The following is a 23,834-nucleotide window of genomic DNA, read 5'->3' on the forward strand; positions in this document are numbered from 1 at the left end:
AGATGTCTATTGTTTCGACAAGCAGACAGTGCGGCACCAGATGTCTATTGTTTCGACAAGCAGACAGCGGCGGCGCCAGATGTCTACAACAAGACAAATGCTATTCCATATACCTACAACTATTGTTAATAATAAGGGATGCATATAGCAATACAACTTAATACTACTTTTGTAACAATATAATAATTTGCAATCGTACCAAATGTGGGTGTTTTAATTTAAAATGCCCAAAAATTCTTATATTTTTAGATCTGCCCATAATGGAAAATGTTATAGAAAATGCTTATTTTGCGGCGCTCTCACACTGGAATAAGTTGGGCATCACATTATCCCTGTTATATCTTTAATGTCAACTCTACTGTCGTCCTACTGTCGTTGGCAAATATAAAAATATACTAGGGGTATTCTCTTGCTCTTGCAAGATTGCAGATTGCAAAAATACTATACCGAAATATACAAGGGCATGAGAGCACCCATTGCAGAATCTAGTGATATATGAGCGACTGATTCAGTCAATTTATTGTAAATGACTATTGTGCATGGCTATTGTGAATTGGCGCTCCTTCTGCATTCATTTTTATCAAAAAAAACTGTAACAAAACTTTATAATTTATATAGCAATTATAAAATATAATTAAAATTTACCTTTCTCAGCAATTTAACGACGTAATATGTCTTTATGTAAAATGGCAACTACAACAGGCTTGCAATTTTATTTTTGCGTGACATTGCACGCTAAAATACATGGGTTTTGGTCTGACATATTTCACAGCCCTTGCAAATATTTTTCTGCGTGTGTTTGTTGTTGTGCCGTTGTAAATCTGCAATGCTTGCACCGTGCACCGGGTTTTGCAAGAGCAAGAGAATACCCCTATTGAAGTTTGCGAGAGCGACAACTGTCGGCCTGCAGTCGTGTAGTCATGCAGCTGTCAAAATAACTGTGTCCTTAAGAACGTGTGTATTTTAATATTTGACAGATGTCGTTTGCAGTGTGTCGTGCCCATTGTGTTCAGCACATCAAAGTGCTGAAATGAAGTGCTGAATACAATATCGGCAGGTAATAGCCGAAAGGCCGGTAACGTTGTACACTTCGTGACTATCCTTATAAATAAATAAATTATGATCTACGCGGAGATGAGGTGGTCATCTTTATATTCGAAAAGTGAATGACAATTGTTTTCTGTTTGTTTATTTAAATTACGGTCTTTTATTTAACAGCATTTATTTTTTTTTCGAGGAGACTCTCACTGGAAAGGATCGTATCCAGCCATATTAAAAAACCAGATTATTTTTACCGATTTCACTATCCGGGTAGTACAATCGGTGTGCCAAGTATTAAGAATGAATCAGAAATAAATACTACTCGCTTGAGTTGTAAAATGGCAGGACAAGTACTCGAAGCGTGCTCGCGATTAATAAAAGTAAGTTATATTTCAGATTATGGAATTATATCGATACTTTAAAATAGCGAACCGCGACATCGGCGTTAAAATTAGTATGTACGGATAGACGTCATCCAGATCAAGAAAAAAAAAATATACGTACACTCAAAAGTTTTGGCACAGCTGATGTTGGTTCCTTCAGTGCTCTGTAGTTCCGTAAATTTAAAAGGTCCGTTCAAATGTACTAGTAATATACTCACCTTTATGTTATCTATCACTATACTTAATTTCATTTATGATGTGTCTGTGGTTGTTTTGTTACAATAATTTAAATAAAAAGCGAATATATTTCATTGGACAAAAATTTTGGCACATTTTGAATATATACGATATTGAAACATGGGAAAAAATGCTAATTTAATAACGAGTATTCAAACCTTTCATTTTAATAACGTCATTTGAACAATTTGGCATGGAGTGAACCAATTTTCTTGTCACCTCAGATCCAATGTTAGTCCATTCATACTGCAGTACCTCTTTTAATTGGCTTTTACTTGTTACGTTGTGCTTTTCAACCCTTCCTCCAAGTTCATCCCGTAAGTGCTCAATCGGATTTAAGACCGGTGATTGAGGAGGAGTTCGAAGTACGTGGGGAACGTGATGAATGATCCACTTACGAACATCATAAGCTGTATGTTTTGGATCATTATCTTGCTGAAAATAGAACTGATTTCCAAGATTCAGCTTTTCTACACTTCCTTGTAAGTTTTCTTTCAATAAATTTCATGTATTCATATTCCCAACGCCTGGCGCCGCCATACATCCCCAAATCATGACTCCTCCACCTCCATGCTTTAGAGCATTACTAACATTACTTTTGTCAAATTCAGTATTTGCCTTTCTCCATACTCGTATTCGACCGTCGCTTTGGAAAATGTTAAATTTACTTTCGTCTGTGAATATTACTTTGTCCCATAAATCCATAGGTCTGTTTTTATACTCCTTAGCAAATTCTAAACGCTTCTTTTTGTTAGCCTTGCTGATAAGAGGTGTTTTTCGAGCTATTCTGGATTTGTACCCGTTACAAATAAGCACCCCGCCGCATTGTTTTCGAATGCACATGTTTATTTAATTCTTCCTTCAGGTCAGCAGCAATCTGTTGAAGTCAGTTTAGGATTTTTTTTAATTTACGTACCACATATGCCTTCTCTCTAGAAGTAAATTTGCGCGGACGACCCGAACGTTCGCAACTCTCGAGACAACGAACATCTTTAAAACGCTTGATTATGCTCCGAATGGTAAAACGACTTAACTTCATTATTTCACCAATTTCTGCATAGTTTCTTTTGGCGGAATGAAGATTTAAAATAATTTTTCGCTTCTCTGCTGTCGTTTCTGCTCGCCTCCGATCCATTTTACTGAATTGTAGTAATTAATGCATGCTTCGAAGGCTATATTTCAATTTAAAAGTTAACGGTTTCTATTATTTGGTACAGCATCATGCAGTCACTTGTCAGTTTTTTTTTTTTTTTACTTTTTAAGGAAAATCAAAGGAATTATTTCCGAGAATTCTAACTGTGCCAAAACTTTTGTCCACAGAAATATGTACATTCGTTTTTTATTTAAATTATTGTAACAAAAGAACCATAAGCATTACATAAATGAAATTAAGCATTACATTATTTGAACCTTCCTTTTATATTAACGGATCTATGGAGCAGTGAAGGAACCAACATCAGCTGTGCGAAAATTTTTGTCCGTCAGTGTATGTATATGTATATCTACCGCTGACTTGTAGTTTTTTGAGGTATACAAATTGGGTAAATTATAGAATAGCATCCCCTGATTTCGGGGTTAAAATGGATATGTACGGATAGAGGAGGTCCTCCATATTAAGAAAATATATACATTCATATATGTATATGGTTGCCGCAGACTAATGGATTTTGAGATATTTGCATTTAAAGTTCAAAAAATCAGCTATTTAAAATGCGTGCTTCTCTCCATAATGAATTTTATAGTTATATTTTTAACATTATATTATATTTTTAGCCCTCGGTCGGACCATCTCCTGAGTTTCGCAAAAACTACCCTCAGTCTGATCAACACCTGGGCGTGCACAGTTCTCTTGTTTTGAACTCCTTCAAAAAAAAAAAAAATAACCCTGACCGATCGAACACCGGTATTAATCAAGATAATGAGATTTTACGTAACTCTTCACACGGTAATGAAATTAGTTATGACGTCATAATCTTTCTTTTTTCTTATTTTTCTTCCATTACAAATAGGGTAAATTAATTTTTTGCTTGATTACAACCATTTTCTTATTTTATAAATAACTAGCTGGCAATGGTTGCGCGAGGCTTCGCCACGCCCGTCAAAATATGCAAAATAAAAAAAAATATTAATAAAATAAACTTAAATCTTTAGACTGTTCTTTAGTTCAACTTAATCTTTAACATTTACAACTGATTCCAACAAAGCAATTTAACGGAATAGTTATATTTTTAATTTCAGTTATGCCTAAAGCTAAGTTAAATAAAAAAACTTAAGTAATCTCGTAGATTTTTATTGTTCATCAGTAAGCAAAATATTTTTAGGAGAGATTTTATTTTAATTCTTTATTTGTTTTATGACAATTAAAGCGTTAATTTCAAAATTTCTCAGTTTTTATGAACTGGCTTGACTGCAAAGAAAAGAATTCTTAAGTGAAAAGTTGCATAAAAACTAAAATTAAATTCTCTTTAAAATGAGGAAAAAAAAACTTGAAACCGGTGCACCGGTATATTAAATTATTTCTCTGTAAACAATATTTAGAACTTTTTTCTCAGGAGATAAAATAAAAAGATTATTTTTATTAGTGACTCGCGACAAAGCTACGTAAAGCTGGCCATGAGAGAAACAATCGATACTTAGGTCCAGTCCAGCGACTTCTAATGTTTGGCCTTGAGATTTGTTTATTGTCATAGCGAAACAAAGTTTTAAAGGAAATTGGAGGCGTTTGAACTGAAAAGGCAAGTCTGTCGGAATAATAGGTATTCTGGGTATTAACACAATATCTCCAGGGCCACATCCAGTTACAATCTTACACTCTATTAAATAATTTTTGAAAGATACTATGACCAAGCGGGTGCGGTTACAAAGTTTTGGAGGATTTAGGTTTCTTAACAAAATAACTGGTGAGTCTAGTTTAAGATTAAGTTTGTGCGGAGGTGCGTCAGACGGATTTAATGAATTAAGAAATTCGGTTGGAAAATGAACTATTTGCTCAGAATCGACAACTGTGTCGACTGAATAGTAAGTCTTTTTAGGGGCGTCAAATTTGCATTGAACAATGTCATTAATTACATAACATTCGTCATTTGTTGGAGTTAAAATAGCTCTCTTCTTAAACCAATCCAATGTTTTCCCACTTACATTTGAAATATCTGGATAGACCTTTTCTATAAGTTCTTCAAGGTTTTTAACAGGTACACAAAGACTTTGATTTATGTCTACTTTACAGTTTTTGTCTGTCATTTGCCCATGACCAATTTGCAGTAGTGTCTTACCGAAAATTTCATTTTCTAGACCTGGGGTCAGCCTCATGTTCTTTTTTAATTGGACATTATAGATATGTTTCCACAACTTTGATCTTTTCAAGCACGCATTTACCTCATCTGCCCTTGTTCCCCTAGAAACCACTGGCAAAATTTGACGAAAGTCTCCAGAAAATAGTACTGTGCATCCACCCATAGATGAAACTTTGTTGCGCAGGTCTTGCAATGTTTTATCTAAAGCCTCTACTCCTGATTTGTGTGCCATTGTAGCTTCATCCCAAACTATAAGCGAGCAGTCTTGCATAACCTTAGCAGTACTGCTTTGTTTAGGAATGTTGCAAATTTTGCATATTTCCTCAGTTACCTTAAGTGGAATTTTAAACATTGAATGAGCAGTTCTTCCTCCATCGAGAAGAGTTGCTGCTATGCCTGAGGATGCAACAGCTAACGCGATTTTCCCTAAAGACCGAACTTTTGCCAATAGAAAATTAATAAGAAAGGTTTTCCCAGTACCCCCAGGGGCATCAAGTAAGAATATTTCACCCTCACAATTAAAAGCAGAACTCAAAACTAAATTATATATACTTTTTTGTTCTGAATTAAGCTTATCTTCATTACGTCTAACAAGTTCAAGTAGTTGATTTTGATCATATGATTTTTCTCTCTCGTATAGTCTATTATTGACAGTGTTAACGTCAGTTATCAGTGCAAGGGAAAAATCGGTAACTGTTTTACCGCAAAGAGAAATTAAAATTTTGTTGAGGTCACACAAAGCCTCATCAAAAATTAATTGATTGTAACCTAAATTTTGATTACCAGCTTCTCGTTTTTTTCTTTGCAATATGTCTTTTGACATACTTTCTTTAAATTTATTCCAAAGTTCAACAGAATCCGAAACTTGACAAAAAGACAAAATTATAGCAAATAAATATCGCATCGAAACAGACGAAGCACTAATTTCTGCTTCCAGTAGCGTTTGTTCCCAAAGTGAATCATCTTCCAACAAACCCAAAGCTTTGTAGGCTGCTTGATAGGAACTAAAAGCCCTACCTTGTACAGTTTTCAAAAATTGGAAAGAAGTTGGACCTTCGACTTTATGTAAAAGCATCCTTAGGTAAAAGCATTCACTATTATTGGGATGAACAACATAAACTCTTCCCAAGGCGTCTCATTTTTTTAAGTTTTCGTAACCCTCAACAGGAGAGCTTATTTTCCTACGTTGGAATTTTTTTGTAGATCCATTCCCCGTGTAATAAGCAGGAACTTCGTCGTAGGTTATAGTTTTGGCGAAATCATCATTTGCACATAACTTTAAAAAAGCCGTTAAAGTCGTATCTGTTGGATTATTAACAATATCACGCACGTTATTTTCGTTGAAATATATCCTTTGGCCGTTTTCTAAATGAACTGATAGATGAGTAATAGTAGGATAGCGATCATGGATATCAAAAGAGAAAATTCTCCACAGAGCTTCCGACGTGCATATGTATCTTCCAGACTGAAATTCTTGAATTTCATCTTTCGAATTTATACCCTTATTTATGTATTTACATACGTATTTAATAGATTTTATAGAACTGCAGTGCTCGACATTGATATAGGCATTAAAAGCTTTTAATAACACAGGGTTATATGGTACCACCCAGCTATTATCAACAGTGTAGTTGCGCAACGATGCTGTTTGACCTCCTTCTGCTGGGGATAAACGGCGATATTTTGGATATCCATCATCCCCACAGGATGTGGTATCTTGAAAAGCTTTTGGATATTTTTTTATACAGCGGTTCTCTTTCATACATGGTCCATGTATCATGTGCTTCACTACCAAATCGTGCAAAATTGGATCGCATTGCTTATTCGGTAATTCGGCGGAAATAACACTATCAACATGATTTGCTGTTATCTTATTTTTTAACCAAAGCAATAAATGCACATGTAGAAGTCCACGCTTTTGCCATTCCACAGTATACATATGGCACTGAGGCGGGCCAAATATATGAGCTTTGTTAATTAATTTTAACAGCTTTTTAATTTTTAAGTTAAAAACTCTATTGATAATATCATAGCGCTGTTGAACAACAGTGTTTGAATCTAAATTGGTTTTAATTTCTTCCCAGTTAGGGTTGCATGTAATTGTTATGAACAAATCAGGCTTCCCATAATTCCTGACATAAGTCATAGCATCTTGCGTTTTTTCATGAAGATATCTAGGGCCGCCTGTGAATGTTGCAGGAAGAATAACTAATTGACCAATTTGATTTGGTTCTTCATTTGATTTTAAAGCATCCTTCAAATGAATATAATTCTCTGCACGTAACTGTTTTTGGTTATTTCGTAAATAAGCCAGACGCTCTGTCTCAATTTTAGCGTATTGATCAACTATGTACTGATTCATTAACATTCCATACTTATGAATCGGGTTGAACAAATTTTCTTTTACCATTAAACGGTAGCAATAAAAGCTCATGCAGGAAACGGTTTTTGAGATAGGCTCTTTCGAATTAGGATCAATTTGTGAAATATTTGTAACCATTTTCACCGCTCAAAATATTAGTGGGTATTGGAGACTATCATAACTACGATGAAGTTCAGAAATTCGAACTAATTGTTGCACCGACGTTTTAAAATTATGTCCCTTTTATTAAATTCTTGACCAGTTAACATGACCGCAACTTCACTGGTACATGGTGCATTGTATCGACCAGGATGACTTCCGACAGGCAGTTTATTTGCATGAATAATTACTCGGAGATCTGGAGTATTTGGTGGAACACTTTCTAAAGCAGTTTTACGCGTTATGTTCATGCAACATGTCTTGCAAAACCCTTACAACTCCTTTGTCAACTACTTGCGCTGCTCTACTACATCCTACGGACGCTTGTGCTTCAGAGTCTGAAATAAAATAAATCTGAAGGAATTGATGCCCTTGGTCTAATTCCGGAAATAAACTACCTGCTAAGTGGTAAACTTGCCCTTGTATCTTAAACGTAGGCATGTAACCACGCTCGACAATTTGATTACTCCGAAATGAAGTAAATTGGAATGCATTGTTGTAGTTCCGTATATTTTGCAAAAAATGAATCGATTTTGGATGATTACCTGTTAATAAGGACTTTAATGGTTCGGGTGGAGGAGGGATTTCTTCTAAATATACTTTTCCACCAAGGCAGCACATGCCAACTGATTCATCTGGATATCTTTTGGCAGAACAAAAACTACAAACAATTGACATATTTCCAATTGAAATATATTGGTCATTTGCATATTCAATCGCAGCATCGTAGCGCATACCCGAAAGCTTTTTTCACGCCACAAATGTTGGCTGGCTTCAAACCGGCGCGCATGGTTTCTAACCCTATTTTGCATCAGGCGCGCCTCCCGCTGACTTTCTGTTTCAATAGTACGTGCATTGCGCTGTCTCTTCGCACGTACAGATAGTACGTCGTTATCAGTACGACGTCGGGCCATGCTTTTAATTAAATTTTTAGATTTAGTAGTCGCTATTTATTCAAAAATTCTCGCAATTTTGAGAAAGCACGAAAAGCGCTCAGTTCTATTCGCTTGCTAATTTGAGAATGATTAATCAGCCCTATCACGCAATCCATCGTAGCAAAGCTACGAATACGAATGTCCGCTACGAATACGAACAATTTGCTATCATTGAATTCATGTGAATTCGAAACTTTTGTTGCCAGACTTATATTTGAATTTTGACATTTCGAAATCAGCTGTGTAGAAGAAAAAATAAAAATTAGGATTAATAAAAGTGGAAACGTTTATATTCAAATTGATTTTACTAACAAAAAATATGTATTCGCTAACGTTTTCATTTATGGTGCTTTAGGATGAACGTGAGAAAAGTCGGCGTGATATAAAAATTCACCGAAAATCACTGAGGGACAGGAGTAACCCTTTCGATGTGGACGAAACAATGTACAATTCATAAATCCATAAAAATTCATTGTTAATTTTTATTAAAATTATTTTTTTAAAACAGGTTTATTAAAAACTATCGCTTAAATAAGGCGGCCTTTACGTATGTCCTCGATGTTCTAGAGAGGAATGCAAGTTCTTCAAGATCGTCGTCTATATCTTTACTTCATCGATTGTCTTCAGTTTTACGGTTTTTAGCTGAAGGAGGCTATCAGCATGGAGTGGGTAAAGACTTCGATATTCCAATGGCTCAGTCAACATTTTGTTGCATCTTAAAATAAGTATTGGGATTGCTTCAGTCTCATTTGTGCCCTCAGTGGATAAACCTCGATTTAAGTGATGTTGAAAAAAGGGAAGCGAAAAAGGATTTTTTCAGAAATACGGATATCCAGGCGCGATTTTATGTGTAGACGGGACACATATTAAAATCGTTGCCCCAACTAAAGATAAGTTTCTCTATTATAACCGCAAAGGATACTTTAGTATCAATGCCATGTTTATAAGTTTGGTGGCAAATTCGCATATCAAACATCTTAACACTCCAGTAGTCGCGCGTACTACAATAGTAGATCACTTGTGTATATACTTTTACGTTTTATGAATAACTATTCGCAAGAAGTCTGAATTTAAGTTCCTAATATGTTTAAAATGAATATTTTTTGGTTGATTTGGTTTTATAATAAACTGTTACTTATTATTATTAAAACAAATTTTTTTATTTACAAATATTTCGTTTCAAACCCTTATGTCTAAAATGTTCTACACATGTAGTACGCGCGACTACTAACGGCACAAAACGGGGCGCGACCACTGGAGTGTTAATCAATGTTTTGCAGATATGTGACAATAAAATGAAAATACGTTATGTCAATGTTCAGTTTCCTGGGAGCAATCATGACTCTCACATATGGAAATTTATTTCTCTGTAGCACAAACCTGTCGTACAAAAATTCCGCTAAACTTAAAAATTTTCCGTTCCGAGTGAATTCAGTGAACGCAACTCTACGAATTTCGAACTTACATTCGGAACTGTTCGAATTGCATGATAGCAGTTTCGTAACTTTCCCGAAAAAACACTCTACGATGGATTGCGTGATAGGGCTGAATAATTTCCAGCAGCTGACCATATGTTACAAAGATGATGCCACTCATGTTGCCTCGCAGAGGAACGGAGTGAGAATTTATTCTTTTATGAAATATCGAACATGCTTGCAAACTGTCGTTCAGCATACAAATACATATGTACATATGGTGTTTTCCGCGACAATACCCATATCCAGCATTCCACTCCATGTCTTGCCGCGCATGCACATATATACACACAATTATATGGAAATATAGGTATTAATCTCTACGTTGATATATACCAGTGGTCGGCATGAGAGGATCTGTTACTGTGTTGGTGAGCACTAAAAAAAAGTAGCCCAGTGAGAAATTGGAATTTAAATTAAGCAAATTTTATGAGCAAAATTATAAAATAAAGACATTTTCGTTCTTTTTCATCTAAATAATTAATAGTATAATGAAAATTAACAAAATGTCTTCAAGGATATATTCCCTATTATCTTTAAAAGACTTATACCACTAATACGTATGGGGCTTTGCGCGAACATGTTGTAATCAAACAAATTTAATTTCTAGCGAGCAGGTTGCGCAAAATTGTTCGCCTTACCGCGGATGCATAGAACATTAATTGATATACATACATATATATACACATGTTTGAACTCTTTTTTTCATTTATGCTTTGCGCTTCTCCTGCATGCAGCAACAGGCGACAATAATAACGAAGCTCGCATAAAACATAATAAAAAATGTTAAACGGATTTTTATTTTAATTTTTGGGTTGGGTTTAGTATCGCGCCGGTTAATTTTGGCTCACTGTAGCTAAACGAGAGAACCAAATTGAAAATTTTAAACACGCATGTATGCTTAAATTATCGAACTTTATTTTAAAACATATTTTATAAAAATCGGTTCTCAAATTTTTCCACAAATTCACTTTAAAAAATGCTATTTTTTGCAAATTTCTCAATATATGCTAATGTATTTTCCTCTGTTGTGCATTGTACCAAACCAATTATGGATACATTTTCACGCACATATATTACTTATGAATTATAAAAACCACTAGTAATGTTTTTTATTACTTTTGATTGTTAATTTCTTTGTAAATCTTTAAATAAAATACACCTTTTTCTGCATTGAGTTCAATAATGCGAAAAACCAAAATGACTGCCTAATTTGAACTGTCAAATTGCCGAGAAAGCACGAACAAAAGGGAATAAATTAAACCCAGTTAGCAACAAATGTGGTAAGTGAACGCGAAAAGGTGTTCAGTGCTAAAATACTGTGGATGGCGTAGCCGGTGTTGGACCGGCCAGGGTTATTTTTTTAAAGCGCGGCCGAAGGCCGCCCACGCAAAAAGGAGTTCTATGCGAAAAAAATTTGATACACCCCGGTGTTGGACCGACCAGGGTTATTTTTTTTTGAAGCGCGGCCGAAGGCCGCCAACGCAGAAAGGAGTACTACACGAAAGTACATCGGTCACCCCGGGTATTCGCTCGACCAGGGTTATTTTTTTAGAGCGCGGCCGAAGGCCGCCAACGCAGAAAGGAGTACTACACGAAAGTACTTCGGTCACCCCGGGTATTCGCTCGACCAGGGTTATTTTTTTTGAAGCGCGGCCGAAGGCCGCCCACGCAAAAAGGAGTTCTATGCGAAAAAAATTTGATACACCCCGGTGTTGGACCGACCAGGGTTATTTTTTTTGAAGCGCGGCCGAAGGCCGCCAACGCAGAAAGGAGTACTACACGAAAGTACTTCGGTCACCCCGGGTATTCGCTCGACCAGGGTTATTTTTTTAGAGCGCGGCCGAAGGCCGCCAACGCAGAAAGGAGTACTACACGAAAGTACTTCGGTCACCCCGGATACCTTTGTATCATTCTTTATTTTGATTTCTTGTCCATACAAAAATGTTGGCTGGGTTGCATTGCTTTCAGTTTGTATGGAAAAATGAGCAAAAACACTGATTTTTGGTCATTTTCAAAGGGCTCCCTACAGGTCTATAGGGGCTCTAGGGGGTCGAGGGGGGGTTTATTAAAAAGTTCGATCCTTTCCCTTTCCAATGAGGGGGCGTGAGGGGGGGTAGCCCCCCCCCCCCTATTTTTCTCCATAAACGATACTAAACCGGCGCGATACTAAACATTTCCCTAATTTTTTTTTCGTATTAATATTAATATGAACAATGCAATAACTGATGCAATTTGCTTAAGAAATGTTCAATTCATTACATCGTATTTTTCCTTTCTAAATTGATGCAGTAGTTTTAAAGATATTGGAGTGTGAAGAAAAAATTAGTCTATTTTTGAGGTTTTTTTGCTTATTGTCGCGCCTTTATAAGGCAAAATATTTTTTAAGGTATCCTACGTTGGAGAGGAGGGTTTGCAAAAAACCGGAATAAAATCGGTTAAGATTTAGCTGAGCTGTGAGGTAACATACACATTTTAAGGCTTTATTTTATTAGATGTAAAGATTGGATTTTAACTAAAATGTGATATGGAATAAAGTTATTTTTGCACTATTTAATGAATGAATGAATGAAAGTTGAGGAATGTACTGCGACCTTTGGTCTATTGTGCCCTCTCCTGACTCACATTGTCTCACTCAGCCCCAGCGCATGAATGAAATCCAACAGCTTGCCGATTGCTAGTGAGGCAATGTGATCCCTATCCGGAAATATCGATCCAAGGGCCTTCGCCCTGCGTCTCCAGACTGCTGTGCAGTCGATCAGCAGGTGCTCCAGGGTTTCAGGCTCCCTATCGCAGAACCGGCAACTTGCACCAGAGGATAGGCCCATGCAGTGGCCAGTGTACCATGCGACCAGTAACCTGAGTTTGTTCCTTTGGAGGTTTATTACCGTTTTGAACCTTTTCAGGTTGTAACCCCCCAGGCACCCAGATTAGGTGTACCTGGTTCTGTTCTGCAAGGCTGTTCAGCCCTTCCCTGCACTCCTGCACTAATAGCGATTTGACCTCATAGGAAGAGATCGCCTTTAGCGCCGCTTGACTATTGCTGAGGATGGCTATTCGCTCATTACGATAGTTGCAAAGGATGTTAATATCAATACACTCGCTAATTGCACAAACTTCTGCCTGAAAAATGCTCGGGAACTCTCCCATAGGTATGGAGAGCTTAGTGCGTGGGCCCACATTCCCTGCGCCGATTCCCTCCGACATTTTCGAGCTATCAGTGTACCACCTTAGCGTGCTATTCCCCAGCATCAGTTCGAGGTTGGAATCATCCCATTCGTCTTTGCTGCCAAGGGTGACCTTAAATCTTTTCCTTAATTTAACCGTTTTTGTAGTGTTGTCCCTCGGGAGGAGGGCCAATGGTAAGCGGCCACTTATCTTCTCCATCCTCCGGGACGAGACTACCTTGCCAATTCTACACCCCTCCGCCGTTATTTGCAGAAGTGTGTGCTCGGCTACCTGACCGATAACCAAATGAAGCGGTGTCAGTTCAAGCAAAGCCTCCAGTGCCGCCGTTGGACAAGTTCCCATTGCACCCGTCATGCAGACACAGGCTAGACGCTGTAGCTCCAAGTTTTGTCTTAACCGAAGTTTGAGACGCTACTGAGGCCCATGCCACCGCCCCATATGTGATTATCGGTCGCACTATCATGGTGTACAACCACCTAACGATCCTTGGCTTACAGCCCCAGGACTTTCCTGCCAGTCGATTGCACACCATTAAAGCTTTTGTCGCTTTGACCACGGTCAGGTTTACATCGCAGAGTGGAGTCCAGCATCAAACCCAGGTATTTGACACTGTTGATCATCTCTATCTCCCTTCCCCCAAGTGAGAGATTCCTAAGACCGGGTAGGAACCTGCGTCTCGTAAACGGGACTACGGTCGTCTTGGAGGGGTTGATACTCAGTTCAACCCCCCTACACAACCCCTTCGCTAGATTTAGACTTCTCTGGACCAAATCACAGAGAGTGTCCTCATATTTGCCTTTCGCCATTATTACAATGTCGTCCGCATACCCCTGGCAGCGGATCCCATTGTCCGTTAGCAGTGCTAACAGGTCGTCCACGACTAGACTCCATAATAGGGGGGATAGCACACCTCCCTGTGGGAAGCCTCTAGTTGTGCCGAGACGGATTCTTTTATCACCTAATGTGGTCTCAGCAACCCTGGTGCGCAGTACGGCTTCTAACCATCTGCGCCCCGGTGCTGCCACATTCCTTTTCTCCAGTGCCCTGGCTACAGTCTTGTGAGACGTATTGTCAAAGGCACCTTCGATATCCAAGAACGCGTAAAGCATCACTTCCCCATGCTCCAGTGAACTCTCTATCTCAGAGGTCAGCTGGTACAGGGCAGTGCTCGTTGATCTGCCCGCTCTGTAGGCGTGTTGAGCCGCATGCAGCGGTGCTCTCTTCAGCGCCTTAATCCCTTTTTCCTGGTCCACGATCTTCTCCATAGTTTTTAGTAGGAAAGATGTTAGGTTGAATGGCCTGAAAGATTTCGCCAATGAGTAGTCTTTCCTACCTACCTTGGGTATGAAGATCACCTTCGCTGTCCTCCATATCTCGGATATACGCCATTGCGAGGCTCTCTCTCAGCAGCCGTATCAGGTGGGGCAATAAGAATTGCTCACCCTGTTGTAACAGCGCCGGAAAGATGCCATCCACCCCCGGAGACTTGAATCTCTCGAACGAGGCCATTGCCCACTTGATGGAGTCCGCCGTAAACAGCTGTTTGGCGATACTCCAATCCCCGCGGGATGGCCTGTGTTCGGTCATAGGAGGACACTGGTCTTCCCGAACTGTCTCCGGGAAGTGCGCCCGCAGAAGCTCCGTGGCTCTGTCCTCTGCGCTGGTCGTGAACGTCCCATCGTTCCTTTTAATTGCTATTACTGCATCGTTTGTGCCCCTCGCCAGAGCCTTGTGCAGCCTGGCTGCTTCTGGCGTAGTGGCGACATTCTCGCAGAATCTCCTGAAGCTGGTCTGCTTTGCAGACCTGATCTCCTTATTGTATATAGTGAGATAGCTCCTATACTCAGCCCAGACCCCCGTACGTTTTGCCTTATTGAACAGGCTGCGTACTTTTTCCGGAGGTCTCGTAGTTTCCTGGACCACCAGGGGCAGTTACGTCTGTCTCCGGGCACTTTTAGGGGGCAACTGCCATGATAGGCGTTAATCAAAGACCCATTCAGCTCGGATAACCTAATCTCCAGACCCGGACCTGAGACGCTATTATCAATATCATCGGCATACGCCAGCAGCTGTACACTCTTATAAAAGATTGTACCTGCTCGATTAAGTTCTGCAGCTCGAATAATTTTCTCCAGCAGCAGATTGAAAAAGTTGCACGATAGGGAGTCGCCTTGTCTTAAACCTCGTTTGGTATCGAACGGCTCGGAGAGGTCCTTCCCGATCCTGACGGAGCTTTTCGTGTTGCTCAACGTCAGTTTACACAGCCGTATTAGTTTTGCGGGGATACCAAATTCAGACATCGCGGCATAAAGGCAGCTCCTTTTCGTGCTGTCGAAAGCAGCTTTGAAACCGACGAATAGGTGGTGCGTGTCGATTCTCCTTTCACGGTTCTTTTCAAAAATTTGGCGCATGGTGAATATCTGGTCGGTTGTTGATTTTCCAGGTCTAAAGCCACACTGATAAGGTCCAATCAGTTTGTTGACGGTGGGCATTAATCTTTCACACGATACGCTCAACAGAACCTTATATGCGATGTTGAGGAGGCTTATCCCATGTTAGTTGGCGCACACTGTGTGTCTCCTTTTTTATGGATTGGGCATAGCACACTTAAATTCCAATCGTTGGGCATGCTTTCATCCGACCATATTTTACAAAGAAGCTGATGAAAGCTCCTTATCAGTTCTTCGCCGCCGTGTTTGAATAGCTCGGCCGGCAATCCATCGGCCCCTGCCGCTTTGTTGTTTTTCAGGCGGGCAATTGCTATTCGAACTTCTTCATGGTCGGGGAATGGAACGTCTGCTCCATCGTCATCGATTGCGGTATCGGGTTCGCCTTCTTCTGGTGTTGTGCGTTCACTGCCATTCAGCAGGCTGGAGAAGTGTTCCCTCCATAATTTGAGTATGCTCTGGGCATCGGTGGCTAGATCACCTTGGGGGGTTCTACAAGAGTATGCTCCGGTCTTGAAACCTTCTGTAAGCCGCCGCATCTTTTCGTAGAATTTTCGAGCATTACCCTTGTCGGCCAGCTTATCAAGCTCTTCGTACTCACGCATTTCGGCCTCTTTCTTTTTCTGTCTACAAATGCGTCTCGCTTCCCTCTTCAACTCTCGGTATCTATCCCATCCCGCACGTGTTGTGGTCGATCGTAACGTTGCGAGGTAGGCAGCCTGTTTTCTCTCCGCTGCGACACCGCACTCCTCGTCGTACCAGCTGTTCTTTTGCATTTTCCGAAAACCAATGGTTTCGGTTGCAGCTGTACGTAAGGAGTTTGAAATGCCGTCCCACACTTCCCTTATACCGAGTTGTTGACGAGTGCTCTCAGAGAGCAGGAGTGCAAGTCGAGTAGAAAATCTTTCGGCTGTCTGTTGTGATTGCAGCTTCTCGACGTCGAACCTTCCTTGTGTTTGTTGGCGTGCGTTTTTTGCTGCACAGAGGCGGGTGCGAATTTTGGCTGCAACAATACAGTGGTCCAAGTCGATGTTAGGACCTCGGAGCGCATCTAAAACACTGGAGACGTGTCTTCCGTCTATCACAACATGATCGATCTGGTTGGTGGTTTTTCGACCCGGAGACAGCCAGGTAGCTTGATGTATCTTCTTATGCTGGAATCTGGTACTAAAGATAACCATATTTCGGGCCCCAGCGAAGTCGATCAGCCTCAACCCATTTGGGGATGTTTCCTCGTGGAGGCTGAATTTACCGACCGTAGTGCCAAAGATACCTTCTTTGCCCACCCTGGCGTTGAAGTCGCCAAGCACGGTTTTGACATCGTGTGCGGGGTATCTCTCATAAGTGCGCTCCAAGCACTTATAAAAGGCATCTTTGGTCACATCGTCCTTCTCTTCCGTCGGGGCGTGGGCGCAAATCAGCGAAATGTTGAAGAACCTCGCTTTGATGCGGTTTGTGGCTAGACGTTCATTCTCCGGTGTGAATGATAGTGCTCGGCGACGGAGTCTCTCTCCCACAACGAATCCAACACCAAACTTGCGCTCCTTTATATGGCCACTGTAGTAAATGTCACAAGGACCTACTCGTCTCTGTCCTTGCCCCTTGTCCCGTCCATCGCATTTCTTGGACGGCGGTGATGTCAGCCTTTGTTTTCACGAGGACATCAACCAGCTGGGCAGCGGCACCTTCCCAATTAAGGGACCGGACATTCCAGGTGCATGCCCTCAATTTGTAGTCCTTATTTCGTTTGCCATAGTCGTCATCAAAAGGGGGGTCTCTCATCCGAGGCTGTTTACACTTTTTCATTGGGGGTGTTTTTTTTACGTGGCGGGTCCCAAACCCAGCGCACAACCCTATGCAGGGGATGTTTCGCCTTCTCATGCTAGCTCGCCTTCAAACGGATGTTCTTAGGCTACCCAGAGGATACTTGGTCAAAGACCGGAAGTCGTGAGCTGCTTGAGTCATATGTAAAAGAATCGTTTCTGGCCACTCCCAAGTGAGTGGCGATCAGTGAACTTTGCTCACTTCGTGAACTTCTACACATGGCTCCATCCTCCGACTGACTTAATAGAGTAAAATATCGTGGTGTGAATACAATACCTATGTCCATTTTTTAGTTAATAATATGACTGTTAATGTGTCAATCTGATTATCAACATGCCACCTAAAAAGCTAATTGTAAACAACACATGTGGTAGCTGTTCTGAAAACGTAAGAAAAAACACCAAAAGATTGAGATGCTATCTGTGCCACAAGTGGTTTCATTCCAGATGTCTGAACCTCAGTAATGCTGAATTTGACGCAATAGCTACAAACATCAAGGTAAATCGTATCTTATGGAGGCGTCTGAAATGCAATGATTTGGAGGTTAGTGTAAGACATTCTGATGACTCGGAGGATGAAAGTGAGAATGACAACGTTGATAGACTTGAAAAAGTCCTAAATAAACAATTTGAAGAATTTGCCAAAAAATTGTATGACAATCTTAAAAACATTAAATCATCTATTAGTGAAAGTATCACCGGGTTAAAAAAAGAAGTTAAAGCGCTCGTCAAGCAACATGCCATCACCGATAAAAAATGCACGGGTCTGAGTGACCGTATTACAACTATTGAAAAGAATTTATGCTCCTACCAAATCTAATCATCATCACCATCTTCTCCTGAGGACATCATAGAAGAAATTAATGATCGTAAGAAGCGTGAGTCAAACGTCATCGCTCTTGAAATTTCAGAGTCAACCAAAGCTACTGACATCGACCGACTGGAAGATGATAAAGTATCACTCTCAGCTGTATTATCGGATGAATTATCTGCTAAGTTAACTGGATTCAAAATCCGAAGACTCGGACGTCAGACACCTAACCGTACACGTCCTCTGCTTATAGAGACCCAGTCAGTTGCTGATGCCAGAGAAATCTTTAAACTAAACCAGAGTGAGAGCTCTCAAGTTAGATTCAAACCAGACCTAACCCCTGCACAACAGACTCACCTTAATGATTTACGCTCTCAATTAAACACTCTAAACAATAATGGTGACACAAGTAAAACCATCAAGTATATTCATGGCATATCGCAGATAGTTAAAAAAAAATTTCGCCCGCTCAGTGAAAAGGAAGAGACTCGAAGCTCTTCAAGTAATTTATCAAAACACGCGGAGGCTCCGAATAACTAAATAAATTTTTCACAATGTCGACCTCATTTGTATTACTGGATCATGGTTACACCCATCGATTCACGATGGCGAACTAATCGAAAGCACTTACACAATTTTTAGGCATGATAGGGATCCAGTTCTGTCCGGTCTAGAACGAGGAGGTGGAGTTTTCATCGCAGTCGAACGCCACTTTCAAGCTGAACTAATTGATCAACATAACCTTGAGCTCGTCTTCGTCAACGTAAAAGATGCTTCCCATGATATCATTGTTGGCTGTGTCTACATGCCACCTCTCTCAAACTTTGATTCCTATACTAATATACTCACTCTGCTCTATTTTATAAGCGATAATTTTAAAAATACGAAACTATTACTTGTTGGCGACTTCAATTTGCCTAGTAGTGTCCCCCGAAGGGACTGTGAAGGGATTCTCCAAGATGGTTTAGCTTTACTTGTATGCACTCAAGTAAACAACACAAGCAACTGTGATAACACTTTTCTGGATCTCTGTTACAGTAATATTGAAATTAGTGTTGACAAAACCCTACCATTTGTTGAAGAGGACAAATATCATCCGGCTCTCTCTATCAGTCTTAATTTTCGACCTAATCTTACATCACCGAGTCCACCTACATACTCCTTCAAGAAAGCCAATTATCATATTCTCAACGTTTTTTATCACCAGGTTAACTGGGTAGGAATGTATGAAATAGACACTATCGACAATGAAATTGCTTGGTTTTATAACAAGCTAGAGGAAGGCATTACCCTATATGTGCCTGTACATAAGAATTATGTCAGTAATTACCCTAATTGGTTCTCTTTTGAGCTTATCAACAGAATTAAGCTCAAAAATGCGGCTCACTCACAATACAAAAACTCTAATAACCAACGAGATTACGCTCGCTTCAGCATGTTAAGGCGTGATTGCAAAACTTTAAGTATTGAATGCTACAGAAAATATGTTGACAAAATAGAGAACATGGTTCAGTCTGACACAAGTGCGTGTGAAAGTTCATCAAGGATAAGAAGTACAATAGTGTGAACATTCCATCCGAGATGTCGTGGCTCGATCAATCTGCTACCACTGGTGAATCAATCAGTAACCTGTTTTCCTCATACTTCAAAACAACATTCACTGATGATAACAATAATGATCGAATTAACAAAAATACAGTGATCAATGACCCAAAACCAACCTCGATAATCTGGAAATCAAATGTGAAGATGTTCTCAAACAATTACTCAAGCTGAACCCTAACAAAGGTGCTGGACCTGACGGTATACCAAATGTTTTCCTTAGAAACTGCGCTACTGTGCTCTGTGAACCTATTACTCACATATTCAATAGATCTTTGCAGCTTGGCACCTTCCCTAGCGCATGGAAGCTGTCGTGTGTCAGTCCAATCTTCAATAGTGGCCAGAGAACTGATGTTTCCAACTACAAGCCTATATGCATTTAATCAGCGTTGGCAAAACTATTTGGAAAGCTGGTCCTCTCTCAACTTACTGCTGCCTTTAAAGATATCATCACGACAAGACATCACGGATTTACAGGTGGCAGATCAACCACGTCCAATCTTTTCTCTTACACTAATTTCCTACTCAACACTTTGAATGATGGTCTCAAGGTTCACTAAATATATACTGACTTTAGCAAAGCCTTTGATCGTGTAAATCACAGAATTCTTGTTTCTAAGCTTCAAGTCTACGGAGTCTACGGCAATGCCTTGGATTGATTATATTCCTACCTGGTAAACAGATCCCTACAAGTTAGTTAGTTGATGGATATATGTCTGAGGAATATAAGGTTACATCTGGATTGCCACAGGTATCCCACTTAGGACCTCTGCTTTTCAACATCTTTGTCAATGATATTGGCAAAAATCTCCTGTCAGAATACCTGCTATACGCAGATGACCTCAAGATCTACAGAACCATCAAAAATGAGCTAGTTGTCCAGCTGACATTGACAAACTCTCGGCCTCTTTCGCGCTCTCACAGCAATATTGCCACCAGTTATAAACTAAACGGTCACAACCTGCAAGAAGTTCCCGACATGAAAGACCTGGGCATCATCATAGACAACAAACTCACTCGAAGCATATAACCAAGATCACACTCTAAGCTTTCAAGGTTCTTGGATTAATCACGAGAACAGGCAAAGAGTTTCGCTATCCCTACACATTGATACGTCTATATTGCCAACTAGTTCTACCCATACTTGAGTACGGCACTGTAGTCTGGTCTCCTTACACTGATGTCTCAATCAACAGATTGGAGAAGGTCCAAAACAAATTCTGTAAATCTCTATCCTTCCATACAACCTTGAGGTCGCAAGTACTCTCCACTGATGATATTCGTTCATGCTATAAATTCAACAGCCTAGCTACACGTCGTCAAGTCGCTGACCTAGTCTTTTACTTTAAGGTTGTTAACAACCTAATTGATGTCCCAGAGATTCTTGGTAGTTTTGAGTTTGCTCCTACCGCATTCTCGCTGAGACAATCACGGAAACTTAAAACAACAAAGACACAGAAAAACTACGTCTTCCATGGACCTCACAACAGGATTGCTAACCATGTAAATTCACTTCACCAGAACATCGATTTCTATGGAGGCTCCCTCAGTTCATTCATCAATAATATAAAGGACAAACTCCTTCCATACCATTAATTTGATCATTGTAATATTTACAATTTTACAATACCTTATTATTATATTTTTTCTCTTTTTTCTTTTACTTATAAAAGTAACTGTTGTACATATATTGCCGATTGGCGTTAATTTGTTAAATAAATAAATTATATATCGGGGAAATAGTTGATTTTTTGAACTTTAAATGCAAATATCTCAAAAACCATAAGTCAGCTGCAACTATATATGAAATTAAAAATAACTTTATAGGTTCCGTAAATACTAAACAATGAGTGGGGAGCATACATCGATGTCTAGGGACAATAATAGCAACAAAATGTAGGCTAAAAGCCGCTAAAACTATTCTAATTACTTTTGATTTATGTAAATAATCATTAGTGTACGTAAACTTTTTTGATATAAATTATTCCCGCTTAAGCATTAACAACAATTTTATTTTATTGGTGTAAATAAATATTTTTTATGCTATATTAAATGTTAAATATACATCTTTTGAAATGGATAGAAAAAAACACAATTTATTAATTTTACAAACAATAAACGTGTCGTAATTTAATACATAGAACTGGTGTATGTAAACTTTATTGGTCCACTGTACATGTTCAATGGCATTTAAGTCTGATAATTGTGGAGGTGGTTGCAATAATTTAGGAAAGTTGTGGATTAACCACATCTTCGCCACTTCGGAAGTATAATTGGGATCGTTGTCCTAGTAAAAGGCAAAATTGCTCGCGATACCCAATTTATACTATGTTCGGACCGAAATTGAAAACATTTTGAAAACACATTTGTATGTTGTGGAATGTAAGTCGTTCGGACCGACAATGTGTGTTTTCGATAAGTTTTCACTGATAACTATCAATATGGGGATTTTCTCTCTCTTGCAAGAAGACACAAAATCCAAAAATCCTATACCGAAATATGCAAGGCCAAAAAAGCACCCATTGCAGAATCTAGTGATATATGACGGCACGAAAATAAACATGGGTTTTGGTCTGCCATATTTTACAGCCATTGCAAATAAATTTTTGATTATGTTTGTTGTGCCGTTGCAACAAGAAGAAAATTCTGCAATTGGTTTTGCAAGAACAAGAGAATCCCCTTAGCAGTGAGCAGCTGTATTTGTATATGGAATGTAAAACCAGTTTTTCCCACGAAAACATTTTTTCAATGTCGGTCGAACATAGTATTTATTAGTTGCACTTTGCTTAACATTTGCCTTTAGTATATCAGGATACGCGAACCTACTCATATTTCCCTCGACAAATGTTAAGTTTCCCACTCCTGCACTGGACATACAGCTCTAAACCGTCCAAGAACCACCACTGTGCTTTACTGTGGCATGTGTATTTTTACGTTCGAATTCTGTGTTCGGTTTTCTCCATACGTAGCTCCTGCCATCAGAATCATGTTAGTTAAATTTACTTTCATCAGTAAATAAAACCAATAATACCAAATATTTAATCAAATTCATCACATTAGTTAACTTTAAATTGTCCCACGCCCCCTCCAAAAATTCTCTGCTTTTGATAAGTATTATTTAGCAAAATTTTGCCGCTTTGCTTTGTTTTACAGTACGGATTGCTTCGGCGCACACTGTTTTTCGGCAAAAAGTTTTAATTTTGGAGCGCTAACAAAAGGACGCACTTTCACTTCTTTCAATATTCGGCGCTCATCAAGGGAATTAAGCTTCTTTCCTTGACCTTCCTTACTTTTGTTGGGCAAAGGAAATTCTTTGAAATATCGCGTCACAATATTCTGCACTGTGAATCGGGGTTTTCCTGTTTTTTTTGGGGAATTTCGCGAATTGATAGCCCTTCAGAATGAAGTTTCACCGCTTTTCGAAATTTGCTTGCTTTCCATTGCACAAAACACTTAAATATAACATACGATGAATACACAATGAGTATTTATTGAAATAAAAGCGCAGAACTTATTTCAGTTCCAAGAAATAAGGGTGTCCCATTTTGCACTTGACATTCAAATCGTATGTGTGTATGTTTGTTTTGCCTTAGTTCCCATGAAGTTGGGCGATGGTTACCGAGCTTACGAGAAATTAGTAGTTAATATAAGTTCAAAACATGTTGCTTACTTTTTATTAAAAAAATGTATATTTTTCACTTAAACTGGAGGCCTTTTTTGTAGCATAGTGCGGTGTCCCATTTTGCGTTTGAGCCACTGTACATTAAAATTAAATAAATATTAAACATATTTTCATATGTTTAAATTAAATAAATATTAAACCTAAATTAAATAAATATTAAACATATTTTCATCAATATTTTGTCGCCCCGCCTTTATTTTTTAATACAGCATTTGCTCTTTCAGGCAAGTTTAGAATGCATTTTTGTATCATGCTGTGCAATTCGACGTTATTTGTCTAGACATCTTTAATGTTTCGCTTTAAAATGTCAATTGTTGTGCTACTTCATTCATTCCTTTCGTTTAAGATATGGCCAACAGTTCTCGATTGGATTTAGGTCTGGAGAATTGCCGGGC

General features: G+C 39.2%; 1 protein-coding gene across 5 annotated transcripts in view; it reads left to right on the plus strand.

Moving 5' to 3' along the window:
* The first annotated feature begins 1,006 nt into the window (after window positions 1–1,006).
* The window catches only part of LOC105223759 (methionine aminopeptidase 1D, mitochondrial), a 63,923-nt gene continuing 41,095 nt past the window's right edge, over window positions 1,007–23,834 (plus strand). Inside the window, exons 1-2 of one of the 5 annotated variants that reach the window (XM_049446071.1) lie at window positions 1,007–1,162; window positions 1,219–1,421. In XM_049446071.1, coding sequence (XP_049302028.1) covers window positions 1,120–1,162; window positions 1,219–1,421 — 246 coding nt within the window. In that variant the 5' untranslated portion in view covers window positions 1,007–1,119. Of the gene's footprint in view, window positions 1,422–3,434; window positions 3,607–23,834 lie in introns of all 5 variants that reach the window. The other 4 variants (XM_049446069.1, XM_049446070.1, XM_049446072.1 and 1 more) reach the window with 4 other exon arrangements.

Source organism: Bactrocera dorsalis, chromosome 1 (genome assembly GCF_023373825.1).
Source record: "Bactrocera dorsalis isolate Fly_Bdor chromosome 1, ASM2337382v1, whole genome shotgun sequence".
NCBI lineage: Eukaryota > Metazoa > Arthropoda > Insecta > Diptera > Tephritidae > Bactrocera > Bactrocera dorsalis.